Genomic DNA, 22072 nt, shown 5'->3' with positions numbered 1-22072 from the left:
ACCTTGTGTGATTCTCACCATGTGGCCATGACTGTTCTGTGTGTGCAGTGCTTTCAGCATGGTGATCTGACCTGGATGACATGTCTGGCAAATCATTAGCATTTATTTGATCTCAGAACAAGAGTATCATGATTTCAAGAGGCTACAAACAAAAATGTTATCTGAATTTTGGAGCCTAGGTATCTTAGGCAGAACATTCAAAGTCCTCAGTTATCTCAAAGTATAAAATAAAAGCAGAGTTGGCACTACGGGAGACCACAGAGGTCAGTCCATCCCACTTGCTTCCCAAGTAGACCTACATGTTCTGTTTTATGGAGTCTTGGGATCTAAACAGTGTGTTCAGCACTTGAGAGATTGTAACACCCTTCTCTGTGTACGACAACCAGCAACCTCTTGGATGCAGCTTCTTTTGTTAAGTATCTTCGGCCTTAGAGATAAATAGCCATTCAGCTAAGAGTAGTGACCCAGAGGGTTCAGAAGGATCAATGTGTTTGCATCCACACAAAGAAGTGAGGGTCAGCCTTGGCGTGGGAACCAAGCGTGGTGACTTCTGATCCTACAAGCATTATGACTTCTGATCCTACTCCTCTTAGCAGGTGCCACCATTTGGCTCCTCTAGGTGCTCTATTTGTTTTCTTCTTGGAGGGACCAGAGGAATGAACTGAGAATTGGCTGCAATAGTCGGGCATGTTTTCCTAACTAACAGACCAAAGTGGATCTTGTCCATTTTAAAGCTACCCACAAGCTCTTTGTACCAGCAGCCGTCCGCTTGATGAGCAACCACCCTTGCCAGCATGCTGCGCAGTCTTGGTAGTTTAATGCTCTGGCCAGAGCATTAAAGCTCTTATAAAGCTGAATCAGAACCAGGTTTCTCAGTCCATCCAACTAACTGTTATCTAAGCTAGAACATTCTGGGCAAGAAAAGTGTACTAAACCTGTCCCCGCCAACTGTACTCCATTTTCCCCTGGAAGCATCAGGGGCCGCGTGAGAAGGATCCTCTCCATGGTTTATTTTGTTGCCCGCTGCTGTCCTCAGCCTGATGTGAATAGGGACCTATATGAAATCAGTCTTTTCTAGGTTTTGAGAGCCACACCTTCAACATGTCTGTCACTCTTTTTACGGTTTATCGAGAAAGATAGAGATGCAAAAGAATAAACTCAAGGTGGTCCCTTATTGTGTGTTTTGGAAATCAAATGAGGACTGGGTTAGGAATCAGAATGGGCAACGAGTGTCATGGACTTGACAAAAGACACTTGATTCAAGGTATCCTGAAGGAATGTGTATTCCAGCCCAAGGAGGCTCTGCCTTAGATCAGCATCTAACATAGGCTAACCAAATTGCTTCAAAGAACTACACAGAACACGTGAAAAGGAGCATCCGCAGAAGCTGTACATCTACTCCTCTCCCTGGGTCCCTACTGACACTGTCATGTGGGCACCTGAGCCCTGCTTTACATTGCTCAGGCAAGGTGGCCTCCAGGACGACAGCACCAGGACATCTGCTGATTCTTTGCTCTCCTCCTCCACTGAAGTGTCCTCGGGAGCTATGTCTTAAATTAGGAGTTCTGTCTTGGTAAAAACTCATATTGTGATTTCTAAGAGAATTTAGCAGATATCCTTGTAGAATTAGCAAGGTCACATAGCCAGATAGTGCAAGACATCAGATCTGATCCATACAGTACAATCTTCAAGAAGCTGATGTCCTATTACCAAGAACAAATATAATCTGAGCAAGCGAACAATAAAAGAAAGTGGAAATTCAGGGAGAAAGGTCCAGAATAAGCCAAGTGATTGCCATAGCAGAGAGTTATAGTGATAGCCACGGTGGAGGTGATGATGGCAGATAATCATAAAATTTAAACAAAAGATAATGAAGCAAACATGGAATTATGTGGCCATCTTTTGTTTTTTGAGCAAAATAAATTATGAGTCAAGTTCATAGCCATTTTATCAAGGCTTGGATTGGACAGGATCAGAGCTCAATAGTGTAAGATCTGGTATCTATGAAAAAAGCTCTGGGAAAATACACTGTAAGTAGCTGGCATTCTTTGAGCCCCTACTTCCAGCCAGGCAGCATGCCAGGTGTTTGTGATGGCTGTCATACAAGCTTGGGGACAGCTGCCCACGGTGCCAGTGCCATTCTCTTTCAGGGACAGGACCTGGAGCTTAGGGAACAGCTAGTAAGTTGGTCTAGTGCTAAGTTTTCCCAAGATAAAGAAGGGACTTATTGTGGAGGTCAACCTCCAAACAATTTCTGTTTTTGCCTGGACCATGGTCCCCATCTGAAGATCTTATCTCCCAAGAGTTATGCACCCCCCCCCCCCCCAGCAGCAGCTGGGGCAGTCCCTATCAGTACTGGCACCTTTGCTAGTCTTATGGGAATGACATGCACACTCTCAGAGAGGTAAGAGGGAGACCTTTTGCTTTCTAGCTGTGGGTGTTTTGTTTGGAGTCATTAAGTTATACTGAGAATTTATCCTTTTGAGAAAAAAGACACATGCTATAGCCGAGGAGCAAGACAATTAGCCTGCTTGGGCTTCTTCTTTAGAACTGGGTCCCTGTTTATCCAATGTCTTAATTCCTAACCATATGATTGGTGGGCATGCCGACTCTTAAAATCCAGTACGTATAATCTGAAGTAGATTTTATTTTTTTAAATCTTTTCTCCATTTCTCCAATTCCACAGCCCGGATGGAACACTGGAGGCAGGTGAGGCAGGACAAGCGGTGTAGATTACCAGTTGATGCTATTATGCGCAGTCTTTTTTTAGCTGAAGAATTAAAAGAGAGAGAGAGAGAGAGAGAAAGATGCAGAGAAAATAGGACCAGAGTAATTTACTCTCCCTGATCTCTTCCCCCAACCACATCATCTTTTGCAAATGAGTGGTTTAGCTTGGCTCCCTGCTGTCCCTGGGGGGGGGGGGGAGGGGGGAGGAAGAGAAAGGTGGCACTCCATGGGTGCCTCTTCTGTGGGCTCACCCTCACAGGATGCTCCTGGTTACATTTTCCATCCTTTTGTTTTGTTTCTTGCCCTTTTCCCTATCCCCCCTTTACTCAATTATTTTACTGATATTCTTAAGGTCTTCTTCCCTACTCTCAATTACTTAGAAAAAAAAATTGCATTGTAGTGTTTATATATAAATTGAGGAAAACCACCAGGGTTGATGAGAGCTAATGTTGAATGTGAGGTGAGTCTCTTTTTTTTTGTTTTGTTTTGTTTTTGTTTTGTTTTGTTTAAACTTGACCAGAAATGGGCTTCATGCTTTTGCGTTACCTCTCATGTGGCTGTGAAGCAGGGAGGGGCCTAGCTGTGCTACTGTTCTCTACAAATCATCATCGTTTCAGTATCTCTTCTGAATTCTTTCAATTTTGAAACAATGAGTAGCAGTTGGCTTGCCCTCCAGTTGTCTACCACTGGGAGAGGTACCACAGGCAATTAAAGTCGGGCTTTGTGGGATCTGGTGTTTTACTTGGAAAGACAACTTGCTCCCATGAAACAAATTAGAGAGTTGCATAACATTTATATAATCTAGTATTAAATTTGTGGCTTGCAACTCATGGCAAGGTTCTAGAAGACAGAGGGAACAGAGGCGTCAGAAGGAGATGGTTGAGTAAACCAATCAAGTCTCAGTTATGTTTGGATGGTTCTAGGGTAGATATTTCAGGCTGTCCTGATCCTTTTATTCAATCTCAGAAATAACAAGGAGGATGAACTCTAAGGTACTTAATTGGCCTATTTTGTTTGTTTGTTTTGTTTTGAGTGCAACCTTGGGATTGGTGGACAGGAGTGGAGGGTGGGGTGGAGCATGGCAGACTATATTCCAAGCAATGGTATAGATTTATAGGGGTTAGTAATGGGCAAAAATAGTCAAAACTAGGCAGTAACTCTAGTCTTATTACTCAGAAAATAGGGATTTATTCAGTGTTGGTGACTGGGCCTCAGTTTTCTCATTTGGAAATGACGATTTATCACATTCAATAGGACAAAAAATGTAAAATACTTGAATGAGCTTGTATTATAATATTAACATTATTGAGAGTCTCTGCTTCCCAGACTGAAGTGATTCATTACTCTGTTCCTGCTCTAGTCCTTTGTAATTGGTGGTCATTATTATTATTATGCTTTTCTTTTTCATACAAACATGTATAAAAATAAAAACTTGAAAAGGCAAAGGCAACAAAACAAAAAACAAATAAAAAACCAGTTGTAGCAAGGTTCCTTTTCTCTATAGTATTCTCCCCAGAACTCGTCCACTAGAACCAGAAGTGGACAGAGATGTGGGCAGGAGGGACCTTTTTTCCTTTTCTTTTCTTTGGACCACACCTGGCAGTCCACAGACAGCATGCCCATTTGCAAAAGGATTCTTAGAACAGCACAGAAACAATTTAATTGGCCACAACATTGACTCTCCCTATTGCTGCATCTCCAGTTAGTTCAATCCCTCAACCTCTAGTATTTGCTCCAAACAAGAAGTATATACCAGAGTATCTTCCAGATAGCTACATGGAATGCTAGCTTTTGGGATATTGATAGATGCCCAATGCCAGATGAGAGAATGAAATTTTTTTTTTACCCCATTAACTGTGGTCAATATTAAGTGAAACATTCAACTTATCCTTGGATAACTATTGAGGCCCCATCATACCCCGAGTCCTTAGGATGTCAACATATCTCAAGCGTCTGTAGCTACAGAACCCTTCTTCTTAGGGATCAGCTTACAGGAAAGATATTGTTTAGGGCTGACATCCATTTTGATTTTATGATAATGAAGTCAAGTTATGAAATTCAATGGTGAAAGTGATGGAGGCTGGAGAGATGTGAGAAAAATCATGTGAGTATTTGTGGAGTATTATCCAGATTAGACCTGGAATGCTCTGGGCCATCATTCTTTACTGGTTCAAGGCTTTGAACAGACTTTCTCTCATACTCTGTATCTGGTTTTAGTCAGTGTGCACTTGGCATTAGATGCCATGTGATTTTGTAGGACAGCTCTATTTAAAGATTGGTGGTACCCTCAGCTGAGACTGGAGAGGCCAACACTCCATAGCTATATGAACCAATTAGCCTGACACATGGGGTGCATGCTTCAGCCAGAGCAAGGGTATTGTTTGAACCTACTTCCTGGAGATGAAGTCAGAGGAGGCTGCTGGTGGAGAGAGGGGGATTTGGGGGTGGATGGAATTAGGTAAATGACAGCTTGCAGGGCCTGGGAAGCAATTCTGCAACTTGAAACCCCAACCTGGAAATGGAGGGTTTAATAGCACTGTAATGCTTTTTATCTGTCTGCACTGTCTGCTGTCCTCTACTTGCAAAGCAGAGAGGAAGGGCTGTCATGAAAACAGAGTTTGCTTCCTGATGATGGATATTCAGGAATGGATGGCAATGACACATGTATACAATCTGCAGCAAGTTTCCCAGGACATTTTGTCCAGCCTTGAATTTTACTGGACTTCATGGAGAGTTACAAAGCCTTCAGGAATGTGTCTGAGACACAAAGCACAGCCTTTTTACTTTGAGAGGAAGAGAAGTCTCCGGAGTGGAAATAGGACTTGTCTTGGGAGCATGTGTGAGTCTCTGTGCTGAGGTTAGAGCCCAGCTCCCCTGAAAACCAGCTTCACCCCCACTCGGCTTTGGGTCATATCTCATTTTCTCATATTTTCCCCCGTAGGCTTTGAATATACTTTCATGAGTGTGTCCAGCTTTCCCAACTTGGTACATTTTATCTCAGCATGCTAGTGACTACCCACATCACATGGTAAATAAAATAAATTCAACTAAATTAAGAAAGAACCAAAGACAGATTGGGAAGATAATATCTCAGTTAGCACCTCTTTTAAATTTTATAATAGAGGGTATATAAAATGAGTATATGGTTAAAGGTAAACATTTGTATTTATTTTTGTTATGTATATATTAAGGCCTAAAGATACAGATAGAATTTAAATTTGATTTAATGTATAGATCTTAAATAATTGATAGCCATCTAATTTTCTCTCATATATTTTTTTTGCTTCAAAAACTATATTTCTTTAGCATATACCCATTGAACACTCAGAAGATGCTGGACAACAATTTTAAGGTCTTTTTCAAAATCTGTAACTTTGAATATGGCTTTAGTTTTTTTCTTTATCTTTGAGAGACTCTTATGCAGGCATCTAATGAATTATAATGTCCACCTCCATCTCCCCATCCCCATTCTTTCTATATCCCCCAACATGTTCTTCCCAGCTGCATGCCTGTTCTTTTAATAACCCACTAAGTTTAGTTAGTGCTACCCACCAGCGTATGGTTGCGGGGCCATCCTCTGGAGCATGGGAATCCTATCAGTGGCCAAATTCTCAATAAAGAATGTTTCTCCCTCCCCCATTCGCTGTTAAGTGCTCCTCGGGACTTTGAAGAACAACTTTCAAGCTTAAGTAATTTTATGGGGTATCATTTCTAAATGAGCTAGCATATTAAAAAAGAAAGACTGGAATGGTCTAATGACTATTTTAATATAGTTACATGGTTATACCCATGCTCACTTTATTCCTAAAAGTGCTTTAGTCTATATTTTTATCTTTAATGGCCAAGTCACTTGCCATTTCCCCTCTCTATCGATAATTATGTGATACTGAAGGAAAAAAAAAAAAGACTTTAAGCTGACATTTTCAGCAAGTTGACAGTGTGTTCAGGAGGAGTGTGTGTATATACCCATAACTTCCACGGGAACAGGATGTGTCTAAGCAAAGAGAACCCACACCTGGCTACAGCCATGCAGCACATAAGAAGGGTAAGAGCTCTCTGTGGGGCACTGTGTTGCTTTCCTAGACAGTTAGTGCTGGGGTTTCTGGGATACCCCTTCTCTCTTTGAACTGAGACTTCCTCTTCCTACCACACACTTTAGGTTCCTCTCCCTTAGTCTTCATTCTGGGGTTCATGCAGAACACCCTGGGGTACCTTCTTTTCCACATCCGCACCCACAGTCTGCCTGAGCTTCCCTTCTTCTCTGTTGAGTGATTCTTGGTAGCAGCCTGTGCTTTTCAGGGTTCTGATTTTTTCTCTTATGGCTGGCTTCATGCACTTCGCTCTGCCATATTCTTCTGCCCCTTGCACCCCCCATGCTTTAATTCAAAGTTGATAACGTGTGCAATTTAACATAATTGACAGTCGTCGAATTTTCCTAAATTTGTGCTTCAATGTCTATATTGATTTAATGTATTAACTACCTATTATATGGAAGAGACACGATACAGAATTATGCATTTTATTTGTGTGGATCAGTTACATTAAACTCAGAGAACAGTTTTCAAGCCCTAGTAATTTTATGGGGAATCATTTCTAAATGAGCTAGTGTCTTTTTTTTTTTTTTTTTTTTTTTTTTTTAATATAGAAATAGTTTAAGGGTTGAAGTGAAGGATCTTCCCTCTCCCTTGAAGGTGATGTCCTTGTAAAATTCAGCCCAACCCCTCATAGCACTTCACACAAAGCCCTGAATATCAGCAGTGTTATGTTTGGTGAATGTCATTAATTAATTCGCGAATTCCATACACTCATTCCGTCCCTTAGCAATTGTTTTATCTGATGGGGCTTCAATTACTATGGCATAGATATAACTTAGTTTTCATTAATACAAGTGATGTTCAGATATAGTTGTAGCATGATATATACGTACACAAATATCTTAGCAGAAGTCAACTGGGAATGGTGAAGGTTGGGTAGTAGAAAGAATAGCTCCTTTTGAGGGGTTGATATGAGTACTTATGTTACTTGGAGGTAGTTGATCCCCATTCCAGTACCCCATATAAAACTGAGGCCTTCCCAAAGTCCTCTAACCTCCAGCTGCTTATTTGCAAAGCTTGGGTTTGAACTCTAGTCCATCTGAGTCCTGGGCCATCTCCCAGTCTCCTGATAACATAGCACAACTCACAATTTAGAGAAATGATGTCAAAGTAATGTTACGTCTACAGAACTTTGGGATGGAGTCTTATCAAGGGGTGTGGGGTGGGGAAGGGATGTTATCATTTTCCCAGGTACATCTCAGAAGCAGCATGCCAGAGCCAGGTTGTTAGGAACAGGCTTAGCAATAGGGAAAGGATAGCCTTGTGTCCAGGGCAGAACCAAAAAGCCTAAAAAGCAGACACAGAACCACATTACTGGGCAGCGCATTGATGACTATTCATAAGCATGGTGGCTCAGCTCTGAGTCACTAAGAAAGAGCTGGCAGCCAGGCTTAAGAAATTCTGCTAAAAACAGCACAATGCACATCATGTGTCCTCGAAGGACTTCAAGCCAGAGCGGTGTAGGGCTACCACATCCAAAGAGGTTCCACTTCAATTTTCTCTAGAGTCTACTTATCTCTCACTCTGAAAAGGCATGCAAAATGGCACATTGCTGAATGTATGTGCAAATACCAGTGGATTGATATGAAATATGAACTACATCACATGCATATTAGATGATTCTATATCTTATTGCTTTGGTATCCTGTATACCTTTGAAAGACCTGAAACCACTCTTTGTGGAGCCCTCTTGGTGAAAGGAAGGTTCGTTCCCTGTCAGTATTTTGCCTTTCACTGTGGGGTTTCCACCCGCTCCCCTTTCCCCATTCCACAAGCAGAATTCCCCTATAAACTGAACTTTGAGAACAAGTATTTAGCCCTTTCTAGAAATACACTCGGCTTTCCTTTTTCTTAGGCTTTAATTTCTAAGCAGGAGCACAGAAGCAGGAACACACGCTAGAGTCAGGAGCCACAGTCGGGCTGGTCTGAATATAGCTCCTTGTGTTGCTTAGAGCCAGGGGTGGGCTGCGCTGTGAGCCTCCATTGGACCTTTGCTCTGCAGCTCTTCTCCAGCTCCCAGACTGTCAGGATGCAATCCAGCTTTCGGTGCAGCCCAGCTGGCCTGAGATCTACATCCTGGGAAGGGAGCTGGAGGAGGTTTATTTAAACAACAACTTACAAAGTAAATAAATAAATAAACCCACAAAAGCAGGGGCCGTGGAAGCACAGCATGTTTATTTTAGTTCCTTTCTTCCCAATCTGTTATTTTGGAAATCGATCTCATTGCTGTTCTGTTTTGAGACAATTAACTACATTGATTGAGGGTCACGGTTAACTTCCTGGTCCAAGGAGCCAGGCAGTGGATTCTTTTGGAATGCTTAATGATGATACCAGGAGGTTTGTGGTGGCCAAGTCAAAAAGCTTTTTGTTTTTATTTTTATTTATTTTTCTTAGGAACAAGAAAGAATTTTGAATGGGGTGGGATTGGTTATTTCTTCTGTTTTCTTTTGGTGGTTCTGGGATTGAACCCAGACCCTCAGACTTACTAGGCAATTGCTCTGCCCTCAGCTACACATCCCTAGGTCATTTTTTTTTCTGAACACTTACACAGAAGTTTATTCAGTCTTTACCTTACTTGTGAGGGCTATTTAATGGCATCTTGCTGTTTGATCATTCAGTGTTTGATGAGTAGTTCATGAGAACTGACTTAATCCAAGGTCTGGCTGACTCCCGGGAACCCAGTAAAAGCAAAACAGATCAAGGGTATATCTTCACGGAGCTGATATTCTATGCAAGGAACACAGACAACAGCTAAAAAAGTCTCACCGTGGGCGGGCCTCTGGTCCCTATCTATATCTGTGTCTATATTGAGAGAAATTTTAGACAGCGTTCAGAAACATCACTGGCTACTCCAAAGCTAGGTTTAATGCCCCTATGGGATTTATTCCTGAGACTTGAGTTTCAAATGTCTTCTTACCAAGTTTATCTTTAGGAGATTCATGAGACCCTACCTCTTTTGCTAAACATTGGCCCTCTCCCTCTCCCCCTTTCTCCCTCTCTCCCTCTCTCCCTCTCTCTCACTCACTCTCTCTCCTTCCTCTCTCCCTCCCTCCATTCCCTGAGAGATCGAATTGAAATGAAAGACCTAAATGCCTGAGAGAAGTCTGATTAGGTAGGAGCAACCCAAATAACATGGATGAGCCCATGAGACACATGGGGAGGTTGAACTTTGCTGTTCTCATTAAAACTTTTTACAGTTATTTATTTATTTATTTATTTATTTATTTATTTATTTATAATGGTGTGTGTGTGTGTGTGTGTGTGTGTGTGTGTGTGTGTGTTTAGGTCAGAGGATAACTTATGGGAGTTGATTCTTTATTTTTGGTCATGTGGGTCCCAGGGACTTGAACTTGGGTCACCAGACTTAGCAGCAAGCACCTTTACCCCTTGAGCCGTCTTTCTGGCCCTGAAATATAGATATATTTTTAAAATGTCATTCCTGGTTACACAAAAACAAACATTCCAGAAAGAACAGCAAATCTGTTTCTTTGGCTACGGACACTCATATCTCTTTAGAGCTCCTAAGGTGGATTTGGTCTCAAAGCTTTAATTACGTGTTGTGTTACAGCTTCCTTATTTAAGTGTCTGTTCCATGTCCATCACTTAGCACCCCCTGCCTATCTCAAAAGAGATGGGTATTATTATTCTAATTGAGAAGGAGGGAGAATGCTGTGCGAATTATTAATACATAAATTTAAAAAATTAATCTAGAAGGTGCTTTGGCATCCCTGGAGAAGCACTACCCAAATACAAAACATATTTAATATTATTCTGAGCTCCCACAGAGAAGATCTGAGCTCCTGTAGCCTATGATACAATTGGTAAACTGAGGCATGGATTGTGGCAATTGCAGAGCCCAGAGTCTATATCCTACTTGAGAGGTTCTGGGTTTTTTTTTTTTTTTTTTTTTTTTTTTTTTTTTTTTTTTTTTATGATTAGTGTTAATTAGTTTTCCATAGAACAATAACAAACTGCCCCTTCCATTTTCTCTTTTCCACTGAGTCTTTTTATAGACTTGTTTTTTTTTGTTTTTTTTTTTTTTTATTTGACTTTCCAATGTAAAAGATAGTTCAGGGTTATGAAGCTGGTAAGGAACACTTGAAATCATGTGTGTGTCTTCTAGTACTCTTTTTGCACATGGCCCAGCACTTCTCATTGCTTTTCTTTTATATAAAGCCAGTTGCTAGAAGAAGGCATGTAGGCTGATGGTGGAGTTGCTTCTGAGCTCTGCTGGGGAATTGTTCTCAGCCTAGCTTCACAGGGAAAGCAGTTGTGTGCTTTCAGTGCCCCCAGATATGGAAGGTAAAGGAGGTACTAGGGATGCAATTGATGTTTTCAAAGGCAGAGAAAGAGGATCAAGTCCAGAAATTATTGTAAAATGATAAGCAGTCTAGAGAGACAGGACAGTGGCAGCATGATGATGACAGCCATTAGTCAGGGGAGCTTGCTGCTTCTAATTGGTTAGGCTTCTAAGCCTTTCTGAAATTCACTTTTCTTACCTATGAACCAGCTAATAGCCATACCTGCCCCCTGAAGTCTATCGGGCACAAGTCACTGAAAGAGCTCAGGCTGGTGCTGAGCGCACCGTGAGAGGACCACAAAAGGTCATTGTTGCTTAGGTCATCACCTTCATTATTGAGGATGAGGGAGCTATAGAGAGTATATGCCTTTGGTTCCTCAGAGGATATAGCTCTCCCAAAGATGCGCCTTCCCCCAGGATTCTACAGCCTGTTTTCCTTAATACTCCAACTGCCCCGATCATGCTTTCCTGTTCCTAGTGTCCTTCGGATGCTACAAGAGACCACACACAGACCCATGCTTCCTTTCTGGCCTTCTGATTTTGCAGGTGGTTTCTTCAGACTGCTGCCTCCACATGTGCAGCTGCTTCTCAGTCTGCTCTGGTCCTCTCTGCTCTCTCCCCTGCTTCTGTCATGAGGATCCCTATTTTTCCACCTCCACATCTGGATCTGTCTCTCTCTCAGAGGCTTCTTTGCCCCTCATAGTGTGTAATGAGCCTGTGTCTTTTGGGCCTGCACCACAGGGCTCTTCTGGCTCTGCTATCTGAGTCTGGAGAAAACAAACACTCATATAGGCAGCCAGAGGGGACCATGTTCTTGCTTCCTGGTGGCTGGGAAGCCTCTCCAGGTCATGAAGAGTCCATGAGTATCCCATCTTCACACTGTGCCTAATGGTTTCCCTGGACTGCAATGTTCATAGGTATTTGCTGTTGGAGAGTTGGAGAAAATAGAGAGGCAGTCAGAGGAAACTGAACTTCACCAGAGAACACTTTTTTTTTTCCCTTAAGAATTTATTTCTTTTTCTTATTGGATATTGTCTTTATTTACACTTCAAATGTTATATCCCCTTTCCATGTCTTCCCTCCCAAAGCCCCCTATTCTATCCCCCCCTTCCCCTGCCTCTATGAGGATGCTCCCCCACCCATTCACTCACTCCTGTCTTCCCACCCTGACATTCCCCTGGGGATGTCAGGATGACACTGGGGCATGGAGTCCCCACAGGACTAAGGGCCACTCCTCCCACTGATGTCCAACAAGGCCATCCTCTGCCACATTATGTGGCTGAAGCCATGGGTCCTTCCATGTGTACTCTACCAAATAGCATTTAACCAAAGAGGCCACTTTTGTTAACATGTTACTGTCTACATTTTGAGAATTCCTCTGTGCAGTTACACATCTAATTTCTGTGTATTCACATGGTATACATAATACTCCAAGCTGGCATCATTCTACTTTTAATTTTGATAATATTTTCCCACAGTAGTTTATTTATAGTGTTACTTCCTGTGAAAGCATAAAGGATGAACACACATATACACAAAGAAGATAAATAAATCACATCTAAAGTTGTAAGTTTAGGGATAAACACTCTCAATGTAGAGTAGATATTATTACTGTCTTAACTTCTTTTAATTTTAGATTTATTTTTATTTTGATCTTGTGTGTTTGTGTGGATATACTTGTGTGTGTGTGTGTGTGTGTGTGTGTGTGTGTGTGTGTGTGTGTGCATATGTGTGCAGTACCCCAAGAGACAGGAAGAGGACATAAAATCCTCTGGAGCTGGATTGATTTAAAAGCAGTCGTAGGCCACCCAAGGACTTGGTTCTCTAGAAGAGCAGCAAGCAGTTTTAACCACTAAGCCATCCCTCCAACTCTTTAATAATACTTTAAAATATTTGCTTCATTTCTTATTGAAGCCACAAACATTAAGAAGTCCTTTGTTTCCTTACCATATTGAAACAATATAGACAGCAACCCATGCTCCGTTGGGAGATAAGTGCAGAGCGAGTCGGGTTGCCCCTTTGAGAGTAACTTATTTGGGGAACATGTTACTTATACTGGGTTAAGAAAAATGGACTTCTGTAAGGATTATTGTGTCTTCTGAAGTCAAGCATCTAGTAGAATTATGAGCACATTTACATATGAATTTATTTCAGTAATGCTTAGAATATCATGTATGGGATGCATTAATTTAGTAACATATTTTTAGATTTGTTTATTTTTATTTTTTGTGTATGAGTGTATTACCTGCATGTATGTATATATACCATGTGTACACCTGGTATCTATGGAGGTCAGAAAAAAGACATAGGATACCCTGAAACTAGAATTACATATGGCCTCCATGTGGGTGTTGGGTACTGAAAACTGAACCCAGGTCCTCTGTAAGAATACCTAGTGTACTCTTAACCACTGAACCATCTTTCCTGCCTCTCCTTAGTAACTTTTAAGGATAGACATGCGGACTCAAGAATTTCTCTTGGTCTCAAAAACTGTTCAGTGGAAGAAAAATAAGCTTGAAATTCTTCATGGCACATAGTAAATATGTTTCTAGGAGTCATATTGTGAATATTGTAATCATCTGAATTTCTACAAAGAGGCAGAGAGTAGCCAAGCATGGTTAGGCAAAGAAGGATCTGGACCTCTATCGTTGTTCTGTATACAGTATTAAATCTGGTCTCCTTGTTTATATGCCTACAGATTATAAGTGCAGATTAGAAGCTGCAGAGGACAAAGGCACAGAATAAAACAGAAGTCATTTCAAGGGCTTAACTGTTTGGAAGTATTTAGGGCTTGGGGAGCACTTCATACTTCAGCAATCTCTCAGTGTTTTAATGTATTACAGCAAGACATAAGACAGGTGATTCCAAATATGACCGTGGTTTATCAAAGTTAAGTTACATTGCACATTTTCCAGGATTTAGACAGCATTCAAAGCATTTTGGAAGGATTTCAATGTGAATACTTTTTTCCTTTTTTTCTCTATTCGTAGAGGACTTCATACATGTATACAATGTATTTTGTTTATATCCAGACACTCCATGAGTTATACTTAGAGATCCCTCTTTCAACTCCCAACTTCATATTCTTCTTTTTGTCTTTCTTTTTTTTACTGAGTCTATTTGTGCTGACCCTGCATACATGGGTGGGGCTTTGGCTGGAGCACATTCCACCTACCAGGGGCCACATCTATAAAGAATATTGACTCTCCCTCTACTAGCAGGCACAAGTAACTCCTCAGCTAGAGGTAGATGTGGTTCCTGAGTGTTGGTAGAAGGCAGTGTGATCTAGATGTCCCATTTACAGCTGATCCCTCCACAGATTTGTTTTCTGTGCTTTGACCAGTATGCGTTTCCATATGAACCACCGTCTCCTGCACAAAGATGCATTTTTGACAAGGGCTGAGAGCTGTGCTCACCAATGGGTATAGAGGCACATATTTAGAAGCTAGTTTGATACTCTGTCTGTTTATCAGGCTGTCCTCTAGAGTCCAGCAGTTCCCCAGCCTAGTGCAAAATTTCATGGCAATATCATTGGTACCTTTTGCGAGCAAACCCTTAGCTTTCCAGAAAACACCAGCCATAGCAATAGACTTGGTCTCCAGAGTTCCCTTATGGCATGGTTTTACTGCAATATTTCTTTGTGGCTCTCAGTTTCTAGCCAGTAAGCCAGACTTCCTGTGTATTTGAGAGAAGAGGATAAAGGATTTCTGAGCCCTAAGATGACTTTAGCCCAGGGTTTTCTCTTATGTTTCCAGGAACTTTAGGTGTGGATTTTGGCATGAACAATTTTCTCATCCTTCTGCCCATCACAAGGTGCTAAGACAGTTTCCCTTGGTGGCAACCAGGGGCTGGGTTTGGTTTCTTATCACCTTACCCACAATTCTCGGGCAAACCACTTCAACTGGGTGGTTTTCACATTTACATAAAACCTCCTTCTACATTGTTGCCATCCAACAGTATAAACATAAGCGAGCATTGACTCATTAGGAACTGCCCATAGAGGATATTCTATCCACTGTGTGTTCAGCGCATGCCACAGTGTTTAGCTGTATGGGCCATTGCTGACTTCACACAGAGAGAGATACTTTAGAATGCAGCTCTGTCACAGGTCATGCAGTCAAATGCCAGGGATGGTCTTCTTTTTATTCAAAGAACTAGATAATGCCCATTTTATGACCATTAATAACATTTTCTTTATATAAACCGAGGTAAGAGTAATAAAAAATAAATTCTGCTTTATAGTATAATTTGATTGCCAATAGAGTTCGGAAATGAACTCCCTCACTGTGCATGTGCTGCTGCGTAGTGGAAGGCTAACCATCCAGCAGCCCTCTCCCCAACCTTCATTTCTCCTTTATGGAGAACCTTTAGTTCATCCAGAGCCCTAAGCTATTCCAGGGAGGCAGATCCTTTGCTCTCCCCTTTAAAACGGTTTGATTGCGCCTCTGGTAGTTAATGTGCCAAATGGTCTTCTGGACGTTTCATACATGTGTTCTGCAGCTAATTAGAATGCCCGGGCCTACTGTTTCCTACCTCTGTTGCTCTCCATGTGTTTAAGAGCTCAGTTCAAACACCAGGCCCATGCCCTCTGGAAAGGCATTGCAAAGCTCTCCTCTGATTTGGGCATCTGTTGCAAACAGGTTTTCCAAAGGATATCCTGTAGGAGATAAACCATTTCATTAGGCCAGGTTCCCTTTCCAAACCGGGGAAATACAGGGCCTGCTGTGAAGGAAAACCCAGATAATGCTATTTGCGGCTGTAAGCAGAGCACTTGTAAACGTTGTTGTCGGCATCTTTTCCACCGCTTCCATCCAGATTGTGTCCACTGACAGGTTAATGATGTGTTTTAGAGCTCTGTTTATAGAGAGCGGTAGGGCAGCTGTGATGTGAGTCCTTTACGTATCCCAATGACCCTTCCTCCTTCTATGTCTCCTGCAGTTGATAACTCCTCATGCCATCCGTGTTCAGACACCTCCTCGGCACATCCCCGGCGTGGTGGAAGTCACATTGTCCTACAAGTCTAAGCAGTTCTGCAAAGGGACACCAGGCAGATTCATCTACACAGGTAAGCCTGCCTGCAGATGGTGACCACGGAGCACTGTTGACTTCATGAGATGTTTAACTTGATCTTGTGCGCGTGTTTAATCTTGTTTCTGTTAAGACAGATTTTCTCCATCTCAAGAAATACAGGACCGGAGAAATTGCTTTGATTATCGTTACTGAAAGCTTGTGGAGATGTGATGGTTTTGCATGTTGAAATAACTGGTTGCCTACTTAGAGAAATAGAGAGCAGGGCAATATTAGACAGGACCAAGGTCTCTCTCTAGTAGATTGGCCAGCTTGTTGGAGTTTGCTTTATGGAGCAGGGTTGAACTTTGATGAACAGTACTGCTTTCTTCTAGCCTGCCACAGCATTTGAATTAAACACATTTGGTAGTTTTCATAGTTTATTCAGGGTTGGAGCTTTCTGCCCAGTAAGCTGCATTTTGTCTGCCCCCTCCCCCAACAGCATTGGCACATGGCCTTGTGGTAAGCAGCTAAGGTTACAGGGTGCATCTGTAATCCCTCCTACCAGGCATAGCCAATCAGGCAGGACCTGGGCTGGCAGGATGTAGAAATATGTGTAATAGGCAAAGCAAACATCCAGGGATCTTGTTGAATTCAGCATCTGCTTTGGAAGGGGTGGGCAGACTCTTTGTTTCTTATATGCTCAAAGGTGAGGTGTACGCTGATATCATGAACCACAGGAGTCGTTGGTAAATTTAAGGGCCCTTGGCTTCACATCCACTGGCTAGCTACACCCATGAGCCAGTCACAGATTTTCTTCTCCATTTATTATTGAGGATCCACCAGGCCTCTCTCCATGTAGATGGGAAGTTGGTTTCACACAAAGGAGTCTGGAGCACAGAAGCAGTTCTGTTAGCACATCCTAATTAAAACACATAATCCAATGGGCAGGTTTCATGTTTTTTTGCTCTAACATTCTACCTCAAAGCCTTTCCCCCTACAATTTTATACTATGAAGCAAACCAAGCATGTTTTATAGTCACCCTGTTTCTGTCTCTCACAATGACAACCCACCACCAACAGACAGAGACAGACAGACAGACAGACAGACAGACAGACAGACAGACAGACATAAAAACCAAATTAATATATTTTGACCCTCGGAAATGCCTCCCAGCCCTTTAAACAAAATACAGGGTTGCTGCCTGCCTGTCGATTAGTTTTAGTTAATTGAAAATTATAGGATTGACCCAAGAGGAAAATTTTGTTTGCACTCCAATCACTTTTACAAATTAAGGAAAATTACCACAATTTTGTTTAGCTCAGGTTTCACACTGAGTTCACGAAATTAGCTCAGCCATCCCAACAAAGTCAGCACTTTGTTAGCGAGCGCTTAAAAAAAAAAAAAAAAAGAAAGAAAGAAAAGGTCTATCTGGAGTTTTGTGGTGTATACAAACGAAGCATAGAGAAAGCTATGATGCTTTATAGAAGTGGGCCAAGTGTTTTTAATTAGGCTCATTGGTTCAGCATAAGTTTTGAAGAACAATCAAAATAGCGGATTAGCTGTGTCTTTTAAATCTAGGGTTTCTTGCCATTCATTTTTCCCATGAGAACTTCCAGATAGCACTGTAAGTTTTTTTTTCTTTTCTTTTTTTCTTTCTATTTTTCTTTAAATAAGCCTCATTATGGGCTCACAGGAAAAGGACCAATTGAAATTTCTGATACTGTAACATTCCCCACCGTCATTCCAAGGGGATGGGAGCTTTGCACAGTGTCCCTTGCTGGACTTGCTGTTCTGGAACATATTACAAAACCACAGAGGCCAAATGTTTTCTCTGAGGAGTTTGGACTCTGTTTTTGGCCAAAAAACATTTAGGCCTCGATGGTTGCTTATTTACTCTGTTATTAAGAACAAGAAAGAGAAAAGAAGAAGAGAAGACAGAAAAGAAAATGTTGGTGGGGTGGGAGGCACCAGAAGCAGTCAGCCATGGCTTCTGCTTTGGTGACAATGTCCTTGCTCATTAATGGCTCCCTTTTGTGGTCAAGTCTCATTTAGAAGAAATTATTGTTAATCAGTGTTCAGTAAAATATACCCTAGAGCCACCTGGTCATAAATTTTTTTTTAAATCACTACCATTACATAAATTCTTAAACAAAACAAAGCACCCCCTCCCCTGCAAAAAACCAATCAACCAACCCTAGGGATTGACTGAACCAACAGTATTTGAGATTTTTTTTTTTTTTAAAAAAACCATTCAAAAATTGCTACCAATTTGGAAATCACATCCTGGGAAAGCTGTATCAGGCTGGAATTAAAATGAACGATAAAACAGCAGATCTGCAAGCTCAGGGAAGGAATTCTGGAGGAATGTGTGTTGATATGTTCATTTGTGAGAATCTAAAGAAGAGACAAAAGAATTCATGCCTTCAACTGAAGACCACTGACAAGAAGATGCCAGGCATAATATATCCTAGGAAGAAATCTAGCCTCTTCTTGTGTTAGAAAAATAAGGAAAGAAATGAGGACAAAGACTCCTTGGCTATTCATAGTTACAGTGACGTCACGTGGTTTTAACTAGGAAACTTCTGAGTCTCATGATCACTGGCATGTGGCTTGTCCTTGTGATGGGTCCTTAGTCATGGCTAGCCTCCCAGCTCCTGGGGCTTACTCAGTTTATCTTTCTGCTTGTTACTCTTTACAAGTGAAGGCATGGAGAAGGGGTCTCGACGCCTGCATGTTTTTTGTATCCAAACAATGCCTTAGGTCATTGAGCTCATACAGGCCCCTCTCCTGCCCGCTGCCAGAAGTTCACACTTCATCTTTAACATCCATACTACTTCAAGATGTGAGGCTTGCCTTTCTGGATGAGCAAATGAATCTCGTTTCTTAATGGAATGTCACTGGAAATTTTCCCTTAAAAAGAAACTAGAAAATATCACAGAACTGAAGAATAACACCCCAATTAAGGCACTCCCACTGTTTTCAGAATGTTTAGGAGAGAGTTTGGATATATGAATGTGAAAGGCTCTAAAAATCTACGTTAAGCAAAACCAGAAAAATAAAACCATAAAGGGACACGCTGGTCTAGTCGATGCAAATAAAAACCCACCTCTTAAAAAAAAAATAAAATAAAAAAACCCACCTTTTGGAGGAAGTAGTCCAACTAAACACAGATTGAAGGCTGACCCCAGTCTCTTAAAAATGCTGGATGCAATTCCTCATGGCTGGTCCTCAGTCTCGAGTGATCTTATTCACTAGATATATAATGTTCTTGCCTTTGCCCAATCAGAGTCATGGAAAGAGTGAGTCCTGACTTAACCAGAGCATAGAAGCCCCAACAGCAGTAGACAGATCAAACTTTATTCTGTTTCCTTTTTATTTTGCAAATGTGAGGGCAGGGCTGACCTTACATTTTACATGTTTCTAAATGAAAGAAATGAAAACCCCATCTCATCACAGGATGGTTTTCAGAGTCCTATGATCTTGTATCTGGTCAGTCAATCCAGGTAGACCAAGTTCAAGATCACAGGACTCACCAGATCTCGCCAACTGCAGGGTCTCCCCGGTACACTCATGCATCCCTTTGTATGTTTTGTTTTCACTGCCATTCAGTCTCGAAATGAGCTGCTTCCTTTCTGAGCATGATCGTTCCTGCTAAGGCTCCCATGAGCTTGGATGCTGAGAAAAGTTCCTTAGGAGCTGTTTAGCTGTTTCTTTAAAATTTTTAGAATTGGGTTTTCTAATAACAAGGGCCCACATCCATCTGAAGTTAGCACTTGGCTTTCATTCAGGTAATTTCTTCACAAGAAAGGGTTCCCTGCCCAAGGAAAATCAACAAATAAAAAATTAAAATTAATTAAAATAAAAAAGGACCACAGGATGATATACACCTAACTTTATTACCCTGTGTATCAGGGCTATAATTAAAGTCATATCCCTTCCCCACAGGTTGGGGAGAGCTCTGATGGGTGATCAACTGACAGCCTAACTGATTGGCTGGTTGAGCAACCTATCAGAACATTTCTACCAACTGCTGTCCCGTTCTAACCGTGTTCACCTGACTGTGGTCCCTGTAAGAGCCTATCCAAATAGCGTACTAACTGAGGAATGAAACTGTTTCCTGAACTACTTTCCACTTGTACGTCTCCCTGGCATGAGCAGGACATGTTGTTTGCCCTCAGTATGGGTCTTGCGGGAAAGTAAGTTCTACAGCTCTCGATGGCTCTTAATTTCCTCTTTATTTTTCTCTCCTGATCATATTTGTTTTTAACCCTTCTCTCTCTCTCTCCACCTCCTTTCTCTCTTCTCTCTCTTTTTTTTTTACTCTGTTTTCTTTTAATTGCCAGTAATACAGAGCTGCGTTGGGATTGGGTACTTCCATTTAAGGTAATGGATATAGATTGAGCTCGAAGTTTTACCGTTTCCGGGAGAATCTAATCCCATGATTCTGAGCCACAGTCACCTCATTTTTACAAGAAGGAATGGATAGCTTGCTGGGGTTGTTTTTAGAATCAGAGAAATGTGTAACATTTACAAAGAAGCCAGGTTCTAGCGTTGGCATTAAACTGTGGCTATTGTCTCTTTAGTCATACATTCTTTAAAAAACAAACAAACAAACAAACTTATTTCCTGAGTATGAGAGTTTTGTCTCCATGTGCATTCCCAATGCCAATGGAGTACAGGCAAGGCCATCAGATCTTCTGGAACTGGACTTACAGATAGTTGCAAGCGGCCATATGGGTGCTAGGAGCTAAGCCTGGGTCTAATGCAAGAGCACAAAACCTCTGAACTGCTGAGCAGTTGCTGAAGCCCCACCCATTCGTTGTTGAGTCCTCTTTCTAGAGCAAATATTTCACATCTTGTTTACCATCGTCCTTATCTTCCCAGCAATTTAAGGTTTGCCTTTAAGGCTTTTCAGTAACAGAACCATAGGCACCAGGACACTGAAGCAACAGTGAATAGAAAAAGGCAATGCATGGTTAACTATGAAAACAAGAAATGGATTTTTAAATAATTATTTTACTTTCTGTTGTTAAAACAAAATAACCTAGACTGAATGCTTATAAAGAAACCAGGACTATTTAACTCACAGTTTTGGAGGTTGAACGTCTAAGACCAAATGGTCCCATCTTTTTGGCCCCTGGAAAAGACCTCGTGGGCTGCCTCACATCATGGTGGATGGCATTGTGGAGTAGGCATAGGTCAGAGTGGTCATGTGAGGAGACTGAAGGCTGGGGGATTCAGGTTTGAACTCACCATAACCACCTATGAGAACTAAGCAGGGGTCTACAAAGGAGTACATTAATCCCTCCCAAGGTCAGCACATCCAATAGCCCAATTAAATTAATCAAATTTCTTTAGGTTCTACCTATTAATGCTGCCACATTGGGCACCCAGAATCTAGAGCATGGACATTTGGAGGCCAAACCATGGCTTGGATAAGACATATTTTGATATCTGTCTTGACTTGGAAACTTCTTTGGTACTGATTTTTTTCCCCCAAGAAAAATACATGGGCTTGCTCCCTCTTTTTACCTGCAAATTCCTCCTTTCTTCTTCAGGATACTACGGTAACATGGGCATAGCCCATCACCAACCTCCCTCAGAGTTGGCTAGAGTCAGCTTCAACTCCAGGTTCAAGACCTTCCAGTCCACAAAACTCTGGGCTTTCCTTCTTCCCCTACAGAGTTTCCCCTACAAAATAATTCTTTTTTAAGTGGGAGGCAGAGGTAGAACCTAATGGATCTCCTGTCCTTTTAGCCTTTTCAAATGTGGATTCACTGCTGCCTGGAACTCCTGAAAAGCCACCGTCTTATCAGAGACAGAGGCCAGTAGTATAGCTCAGGTTCTGCACTTACCAAGAAATCTAGGATAGAGTCTTATGTATATTAGACTCATCTTTTTTTCATTGTAAAATGTACTAGTTGGAGTAGGTAATTTTGA

General features: G+C 41.6%; 1 protein-coding gene across 11 annotated transcripts in view; it reads left to right on the top strand.

The window, feature by feature from the left end:
- The window catches only part of Ebf1 (EBF transcription factor 1), a 387708-nt gene that overhangs the window by 288826 nt on the left and 76810 nt on the right, over positions 1 to 22072 (top strand). For all 11 annotated transcript variants that reach the window (XM_076937012.1, XM_034505153.2, XM_076937011.1 and 8 more), the window contains one exon: positions 16060 to 16186. In XM_076937012.1, coding sequence (XP_076793127.1) covers positions 16060 to 16186 — 127 coding nt within the window. The remainder of the gene's footprint in view (positions 1 to 16059; positions 16187 to 22072) is intronic.

This window comes from Arvicanthis niloticus, chromosome 6, assembly GCF_011762505.2.
Source record: "Arvicanthis niloticus isolate mArvNil1 chromosome 6, mArvNil1.pat.X, whole genome shotgun sequence".
NCBI lineage: Eukaryota > Metazoa > Chordata > Mammalia > Rodentia > Muridae > Arvicanthis > Arvicanthis niloticus.
This window is presented reverse-complemented; position numbering and strand designations above follow the sequence as displayed.